The sequence below is a fragment of the Hemitrygon akajei genome, unplaced genomic scaffold, assembly GCF_048418815.1.
Source record: "Hemitrygon akajei unplaced genomic scaffold, sHemAka1.3 Scf000181, whole genome shotgun sequence".
Classification (NCBI taxonomy): Eukaryota; Metazoa; Chordata; class Chondrichthyes; order Myliobatiformes; family Dasyatidae; genus Hemitrygon; species Hemitrygon akajei.
In genome coordinates, this window is record NW_027332067.1 from 762,770 (window position 1) to 772,075 (window position 9,306).

Below are 9,306 nucleotides of genomic sequence, written 5' to 3' on the forward strand. Positions count from 1 at the left end.
GTCACTGTGCCGCTTCGTTGGAATACGAGCACGTGATTCTTCCACAATTGCCTTTACGTTCGGAGCTGGCGACCGCGGATCCCACTGTTTCCAACTCCGGTTCTGACGGCCCTGGGCTCATCCAGACCGCGGATCCCACTGTTTCCAACTCCGATTCTGACGGCCCTGGACTCATCCAGACCGCGGATCCCACTATTTCCAACTCCGGTTCTGACGGCCCTGGACTCTCCAGACCGCGGATCCCACTGTTTCCAACTCCGATTCTGACGGCTCTGGACTCATCCAGACCGCGGATCCCACTGTTTCCAACTCCGGTTCTGACGGCCCTGGACTCTCCAGACCGCGGATCCCACTGTTTCCAACTCCGGTTCTGACGGCCCTGGACTCATCCAGACCGCGGATCCCACCGTTTCCAACTCCGGTTCTGACGGCCCTGGACTCATCCAGACCGCGGATCCCACTGTTTCCAACTCCGGTTCTGACGGCCCTGGACTCATCCAGACCGCGGATCCCATCATAGCCATCACACATTCCAATGTCCAACGACGTCTTTCAGACCATTAATTACGCGCCCACAGATCCGGATCCAGTCGCGAACTCGGAGAGGCCCGCTTCCCGGCTGACACCATTCTAATTGTTGCTGGGCCCCTGTGGTCCTCTTTCCCCTAGTCTCTCCGGTTCCCCCGTTACCTATTGGGTCGTTGGAGCCTCCATCTTCCTCCCGCTATACTTATATTAACATCCAAACCTCACCTTGCTTCTAATGCCACCAACTCTCTTCCACGCCCGCATCACAGCTCTAATCCCTGCCGTGTCGTTACAATCCCCTTCGACCTCCCCCTTTCTGAGGCGGAACAATCTGTTCTCAACATTTTGTTCCTCTTCGCTCGCACCTCAGTGAGTTCAGCTCTCGCCGTGAAGCCGAGCTCTTCTTCCATCGTCTCCGTCACCAAGCCCTCTTCTTGGGCAAGGATTCCCCGCCCAGCACCGATGGCCCCTTTTCCCGACACCAACCCTGCTCGTCTGCTTGGTCAGCCCGCACTGGTTCTGTGCCTGCTCTGGATCATTTCAGACCACACATCAACGAATTCGACTTCGGCACTCGTCTCTCCTCTTTGAACCTTACCCCCTCTGTACGCACTGCCGTCGACTATCTCCACACTAACCCCAACCTCTCCGTAGACGCGTAGGTAAAGGAGGTTCTGTTGTCATCCGGCGGACTGAACTCTACCTTGCTCAGGCCAGACGGACACTTTCAGACATCTGCTCTCACTTACCACTTGCAACAGGCTCAACTCGGGACCATCAAAGGATTATCTCCCGTTCCATCACCAACGTCATCAACTCTCGAGATATCCCAGCCAATGACACAAAACTCCGTTCCTTTACCCCGCACTGCTCTATTCTTCCTCCGGCCCAGCATCCACAGACCTGACTATCGGGGTAGGTCCATCGATCCTACCTTCCGCTACTCCAATGAACTCGCCTCCATTTTTTTCCCCCTTTATTCAGTTCCTTCCCACGTCCGTCCACGTCACTTCACATGCTCCCGATCTCCTCAACAATGGTCAATTCCCTGGCCCTGGTGGCTTCACTTTCACTTTGAATATTCAGTCCCAATACACTTTCACTCCCATCACGCAAGCCTTAAAGCTCCCTGCTTCTTTCTCGAGGACAAACACAACCACTTTCCCTCTGCCACCACCTTCCTCCGTTTGGTGGGTCTGCTTCTCAAATTCAGCAATATCTCTTTTGGCTTTTGTTCTCTTTTCAGCTCTTTCGTGCTGAACTCGTCAATTTCATCAACATTGTCTCCAGCTTCCACCCTGCCCTTAAATTCACGTGGCCTGTCTCTGGCACCTCTCCACCCTTTCTCGATCTCTCTGTCTCCATCTCTGGAGTCAAACTGTCTACCGATATCTATTGTAAAACTACCAATATCCGTGTATATCTTGACTCTACCTCTCCCCACCCTGTCTCCTTTAAAATGCCATTCCTTTTCTCAGTTCCTTCCTCTCCACCGCAACTCTTCCCAGGAAGAGACCTTTCCTTCCTAGACATCAGAGTTGTTCTCCTTCTTCAAAGAATCGGAATTCCCTTCCTCCACCATAGATGCTGCCCTCACCCGCATCTCCTCAATTTGCCGGACATCGGCTTCCACTTCAGTTTCCCGCTACCCTAATAGGGATAGGGATCGTCTTGTCCTCACCTACCGCCCCATGAGTCCCCGCACAAAGCACAGCGACGCCCGCCATCTTCACCGGGAACCAACCGGAAAGCAGATCTTTACGTCCCCGCTTTCCGCAGGAATCACCCCTCCAGTGAATGCCTTGTCCATTCGTCCCTCCCCGTTAATCTCCATCCTGGCTCTTATCACCACATGAAGATAAAGTGTTATACCTGCACATTCATTCCCTCCTCCCCCTTATTCAGGGCCCCAAAAAGTCCGTCACAGTGAAATAACTCTTCACTTGCGAATCTGCTCAGGTTGTCTGCTCTATTCGGAGCTCCTAATCCAGTATCCACTATATTAGTGTGACCCGACGTAAGTTGGGGGTCGCTGTGTCGAGCATCTGCATCCGTCGCCGAAAACGGAATTCCCCATTAGTCAAACATTGTGATTGAAATGGCCATATCTATTCAGTCTGCTGTAATTGTTTGTTTATCCAGTATCATTATATCCCGACGGTTATTATGGATTGTCCGGACTATAATGACGAGCATTGTTGTTGTGATGATGATGATGATGATGATGATGACGATGATGATGATAATGATGATGATGATTATCATCATCATCATCATCATCATCATCATCATCAGTAGTTGGAGTAGTAGTAGTAGGACCGTTAGTGATAGTAGTACTATTGTGTTTTTAATCTTTTTTGTGCTACCGCCTCGGAACTAGAATGACAATTATTGTTTTCTCCTTTCACTTGTCCACAGGGAATGGCATTATTCGAGCCTGAAATCTGAATCATGTATCTTAGGGTGTGATTTCTCCAAAGGATAAATAACGAAGTTGTCGATTTAACATTTTGGTCTCTTCCAGATTTATATTCAGACCGACTATTGCTATTATTTTCAGCGACTGATCACAATATAGGAGGGTTAAGTATCACACTCACAGTCTGGAGCCATTGGGAATAAACCCTGGCTGCCGTCAGTTGTTTTGTCTCCTGATTAAGCGTACAATTGTGATCACTGGCCATTTAACTGCGGCTATGAACTGCTCTCTGAACTTAGTCTGTGTTACTCCATATATAAATGTGTTCGTGCACAGACTCAGGTTCTGTAACATGTATCCAAGTGACTGTAAGATAAATTCAGAATCGCTATAACTATTGGGATCTGTCCCTCCGACGTTATACTTGAAGAAATTGACAACAGTCGCCAACCACAAAATGATAAAGCTGCCGGATATGGTGAAGAGGAGGATGGCAGAGCGCCGCCTGCTTTCCATTTCCGGGTCACTGCAGTTCTCCCCCTTTCTCTGACCCCTCAGTCCCTTACGAACCCGACTGGCCGCTAAAATGTGCCGGACCGTCACGGCGTTGAGGACCAGAATTAGTGCGAATGGAATCAGAGGGGTTAAACTCTTGTCGAATCGGTCAAAGCTCACCCACTGGTGTTCAGTGTAATAAGCTGGAATGACCTTACAAAACCACCATACACCATCGAGTATCTCTCTTGGGTTATGAATGAAATAGAAGGGGATATTTTTTAAGCACATAAGAGTGGAGGTTGGCGCCAGAACCAAGGCCGCGGTCCTTCCTGTGCAATAGCTGGCTTTTAACTTCTGACAACAAATGGCGACAAACCGATCGAAGGTAAAGGTGACGGTGAGCCAGACCGAACAGTCTCTGGAAGCACATTGCAGTACAAAGATAATGCTACACAAGGGATACGTCTCCAGGAAGCATGCCGGGAAATAGTACTTGATCCGTGGGAAGAATGCAGTGACAACAGCCGTCAGATCCGCCGCTGCCATGGCAACCAGGTAGCGTGTGGTGCACGTGGAGAGGCCGCACTTCCCCCGGGACAGGATTGCAATCGCCACTATGTTCACTGGGCGGCAGAGAAGAGAAAACAGGTATGGAATCAGAGCTTTGTCTTATTCAAAGCTTCAAATATTCAAAGTACAGTTATTACAATTTCATTTATAAATTAGACATCCTTGAGATTTGCTTACTGTCAGGTAGTTATCGAGCAAGAAAAAAGAAAGAACCGGATTAAAAAAAAGAAATAATAAAAATTAAAAATAAAAGACCAACAACCGATGCGGCAAGGGAAAGGAAAAAAGAAGCACAAATCATGCAAACAATTGAAGCGAACAACAACATTCCCAATCAAAATCAGTCATCAGATCCGACTCTGGAGCTATCCGGAGTTGTCCCAAAGCCTCTTTATCAATTCAGCCTATCAGCGCCATGGAGAGAGGAGTGGCCATCAGGGAGAAAGAGCGAAATCGGCTCTGACTCCGTTTCGCGATCCCTGTCTTTTCAATCTGTCAACGTCGCTGTGTAAGTTGACTGAACAACGGCATAGCGAAAGGCCCAGCCTCCTGGAGAGAGCAGTGAACTTCGCGAGAGACAGTTGTCCGGGCATCTGCAACGATTCTGTAACACACCATCTCGGCTCATCCCCGAAATCGCCTTGCCATCTCCCTCCTCTTCACTGCTTGTGGCGATCACGTAACGCAGTTCACCTCAGAAAAGTTATTTTTGTTTTTAGTCGGATATCTAAAATTGTTAACTACCAGTGAGCTGCCTCACCCGTTCGGTAGCGCCACCTTAACCGGGATTGAGGAATCGATTGTATTTCTTTATATTCATGACAAAGCCTGCAAGAAAACGTATCTCAATGTGGTTCATCGAGATACGTACATACCTAATAATAAATCTACTTTGATCCTTGAATATCAGGGTGTAAAACGTCAGGACTGATTTGAATAAAGTTATAAAACAATGTAGATGCTGAAATTATCGACTCAAAAACGAAGGTTCTAGAGCATTCTTGGGTCTGATCTGTCGTAGAGAACTGCAGTTCGCATTTTAACTCGGAACAGTTCGGCAGAACTGGGTTGGAGTCAAAGGCGGCTTTTGACGCTGCAGTGTGAGTGTGGAACGGGGCGCCGCTCTCCGAGTGGAAGCGGGGTAGTCAGAGGGATAAATTCTAGGCAATGTTACTGGTCAATGGATGAAAGGAATGAACAAATAGAGGGATATAGGATCAGCAACACAGAGTGGATAAGATTTCCCCAGGGCTGTCCTTCTCTCTCAGATGTAAAGGGCTATGAATATACTGAAGCGAACAGGCTGAGTGAACAACAGAGATGGGCAGCCGAGTCAGAAAGAGATATCAAGGAACCAAACCTTGTCTGCTTCCCAGTTGCTAAAAAGGCTCTCAGACCTGAAACGTTCATTATTTCCCTATTTTCGCATGGATGAGAACAAATCTGCTGAGCATTTCCCGGATTCTCCGTTATTTTCCGTTGTTCCAACGGCAACGGGCTTGATAGCATCATCCTGTCTACAAGTCCGTTTCGAAACTGATCATCTTGGGTTAAAAGAAGCATCGAATGGTGAAGAGGAGGATCGCAGACCACTGCCTGCTTTCCGTTCCCGGATAATTGCAGTTCTCCCACTTTCTCTGTCAGTCACTTCCGGCCTCGACCGGCCTCTTCACATCGCTCCCATAAAGCAACAGGGCCATAAGACGTGGGAGCAGAGTTATATCATTCGACACATGGCCGATACTCCGATATTCCATCATGGCCGATGTATTATCCCTCTGACCCCATCCTCCTGCTGTATCCCGATAACCTTTGACATATCGACTAAGACGGAAAACTGAAGTTTAAAATTAAACAGTATTTGCTAAATACACTCAATGGGTCAGACAACATTGGGCAGCGGGATACAGAGCTAGTGCTTCACGTCTGAGAATCATCATCAGACATACCAGGAACAGTAAATGTATTTGCCTTTCCAGTGATACTTCCTGGCCTATTGACATTTTCTAGCATTTTCTTTTCGATTCTGAGACATTGTCAAGAGAATAACCCGTGCACAATTCTCAAGCAGGTGCTATGACCTGTAATTATGCGGGTTGCGAAAAACCAGAGGGCATATGTACAAAATTCAGGGAGTGAAGTTCAGGGGAGACATCGGGGTAAGGTTTTTACACAGAGGGTTGTGGGTGCCTGGAATGACTTGCCGGGGATGGTGGTGGAGGCTGAAACATAGGGGTATTTAAGAACCTCTTGGACAGGCACATGGATGAAAGAAAAATGGAGAGTTATGGGGTAGTGTGGGTTTAGTACATTTTTTTAAGGATTATACGGGTCGGCACAACATGGAGGGCTGAAGGGCCTGTACTGTGCTGTAGTGCTTTATGGTTCTATGGGTCTGTCCAGATATGGACAAACATTTTCAAAAATATCCATAACATGCCAGATGCTATTTACTTACAAAACCGTCATAAATCAAAAGGCAAAAACAGTAATAAAATGTGCAATATCTCTGTAACAAAATTTAGCGAGAGGAAGCAGGAGTTTAGAAATGAATTAACAATCAGCAAATTACTGTTTAAAAACAACTACGTTGTTATGTAAGGGATTCTGTGCACAGTTGCAGTATGCAAATGCCTTTCAGACAAAATGTAATTTTTTTGATTAGAACATAGGAGCAGAGAAAACCTAGAGGACAATACAGGACCTTCGGCACACAAACTTGCGCCGAACATGTTCCTACCTTAGAAATTACTGGGCTTACCCATAACCCACTATTTTACTGAGCTCCATGTACCTATCCAAAAGCCTCTTAAAACACCCGATCGTATCCGCCTCCACCACCGTTGCTGACAGCTCATTCCATGCACTCACCAGTCTCTGAGGCTACGTCCACACTAGACCGGATAATTTTGAAAACGCTGGTTTTGCGTAAAAACGATAGGCGCCCACACAAAGCGTTTTTAAAAATATCTCTGTCCACATTAAAACGGATATTTCGGCAAATTTCCTCCTATTGCGCATGCGCAGGGCACATTTACCGAAAACAAGTGATATGTTTGATGTCGATTCCCGCCATGAAAGAGTTGGTGCGCGTTTGTTCATTTACAGACTAGAAAAACTTATTAACTCTGTTGCATTAATAAAGCCCCTTGTTAAATGTATAAAACATGTCTGCATCAGTATTATCTTGTATTTCCATACAACGTTACAATAGGCTGTTACACATCTATTGTCAGAGAAGTACTTGCATAAATAGGTAAACCACTTTCATACGAGAAAGGACAGAAAACAGGGCAAAGTGAGTACGTATAATTATTTATTCAGTAAGTTATGGGTCAAAGTATTTGGTGAGTACAGTTCTAACTCTACTGGTTTCAGTCTCGTTCCCGTATGTTCTGAAATTGTTAAGTTGCGTTCAAGAAAACAAGGAAATGGCGCGCTGCCGTCAGCATCTCTTCCGTCACGTCATGACAGCGTTTTTAGAATTCTCCGATCCACACAACTCCTTCCAATCCGGCGTTTTCAAAATTACACAGACTGGAGAGCGTTTCTGAAATTCTCAGTTTTCAAGGGACATAAACACAGTTTTAGTGTGGACGGAGGGTAAAAACGAAGAGCAAAAGCTTCGGTTATGGATTTATCTGGTGTAGTGTGGACGTAGCCTCATGCTTACCCCTGACATCTCTGTACCTACTCCCCAGCACCTAAAACAGTGCCCTCTCGTGGTAACCATTTCAGCCCTTGGAAAAAGCCTCTGATTAGCCACACGATCAATGCCTCTCATAATCTTACACACCTCTATCAGGTCACCTCTCATCCTCCGTCGCTCCAAGGAGAAAAGGCCAAATTCACTTAACCTATTCTCAAAAGGCATGCTCCCCAATCCAGGCAACATCCTTGTAAATCTCCTCTGCACCCTTTCTATGGCTTCCACATCCTTCCTGTAGTGAGGCAACCAGAATTGTTAATGAGTTTTCAAACTCTTGCTTCCTGTCTCTAATTGTTACTGGATTGCCACTGCACAGGAAGGCTTCCTGTCTCTAATTGTTACTGGATTGCCACTGCACAGGAAGGCTTGCGTTTCATTTCATAATTAACTCCATTGGCATGTCTCAGTTAGTATTGTCGAGATATTATTGCATGTCACCAGAACATCGACAATCTAGAATTTTGCGGAGAAGACAAGCAACGCAACTGCACACAAGAGAACAAACAAACAAAATTACGGAGACAGACATGCCAAGCCTTCTGTCTTCACGTGCCATCATGTGACGATAACAACGTGTCTGTTGTCCCGAAGTGACCTGTGCGTTCATCCAACGTAAGAAGGTGCGATGAACCAGCGACAAATCGATAAATAGATTGTGTAAGACGTTGCAGGACGGATCGATCGTATAATGGTTACTTCCCAATAATACTTACAGGGTCTTGTAAACGTATTGAGGCCCCAACGCTATATTCACATTCATGAGTATTACAACAAGGGATTTTTATCAATTTAACTGAGAACTCTTATTTGTGAATCACGTGCTCCTTTTTCACAGTAGAGCCCAAAACAAGCAAGGACAATTGCAAAGCGTGTAAGATTAAAATTTCAAAAGCTGCGATGTCAGCAGTTCAAAAGTACTCATTCTCCCTTGCTCAGTAGTTAATTGAACCACCTCTCGCAGCTAGTACATCCAATATTATTTTGGATACGTCTCCTCTAGCTTTTCAGAATTTGACAGAACAAGGTTTGGCTCTTCCTACTTACAAAATCCTCAAGCTGTCAGTGTGCTTTGGTCTGTTGTCGTGCTGAAAGACGAACTTCCTACCCAGTTTCAGCTTTGTGGCAGAGGCAAGTAGGATTTTTATCGAGGGTCTCGCTGCATTTACCACGATTCATCTTCCCATCACTGCTGACCGGATTTCCGGTCTCTGCTGCTGAAGCGCATCCCCATAACATGATGCTGCCTCCATCGCTCTTTACAGTAGGGGTGGTGTTACCAGGCAAGTGGGCCGTACTGGTTTTACGCCACACGTCTGCTTAGTGTTGCGACCAGAAAGTTCCTCTTTAGTCTGATCCGTCCACAAGACATTCTTGCATCTTTTCGCCAAGTGACGCTTTGCAAAATCTTTATGTACAAAGGTATGCTTTTAGCCGTGCGTGAGGAATCCCCACCATGCCATGGGGATACTTTTCAGCAGCAGCAGCGACTCGAAGTGTGGTCAAGATTGGTGGGAAGACCAATGTGTTAAATACAGGGAGATTTGGATAGCAACCTGCTACCCTCTACCAGAAAGCTTACACA

At 46.4% G+C, this 9,306-nt stretch overlaps 1 protein-coding gene across 1 annotated transcript; it reads right to left on the reverse strand.

Moving 5' to 3' along the window:
• Window positions 1-3,163: 3,163 nt before the first annotated feature.
• Window positions 3,164-5,775, reverse strand: LOC140724268 (probable G-protein coupled receptor 139). The gene is made up of 2 exons (XM_073038740.1): window positions 5,664-5,775; window positions 3,164-4,068 (listed from the first exon to the last, which is right to left on the reverse strand). Exons 1-2 carry the CDS (start codon window positions 5,773-5,775, stop codon window positions 3,164-3,166), a joined length of 1,017 nt encoding a protein of 338 aa, XP_072894841.1.
• Between the last annotated feature and the right edge of the window lie 3,531 nt (window positions 5,776-9,306).

Excerpts from the sequence above, each read along its gene's own strand:
- LOC140724268 (XM_073038740.1), bottom strand. The coding sequence starts at position 5,775 with ATGATGGAATATCGGAGTATCGGCCATGTGTCGAATGATATAACTCTG. Across the intron at positions 4,069-5,663 it reads GAGGCCGGTCGAGGCCGGAA|TGAACATAGTGGCGATTGCA; the intron begins GTGACTGACAGA and ends TCTGCCGCCCAG.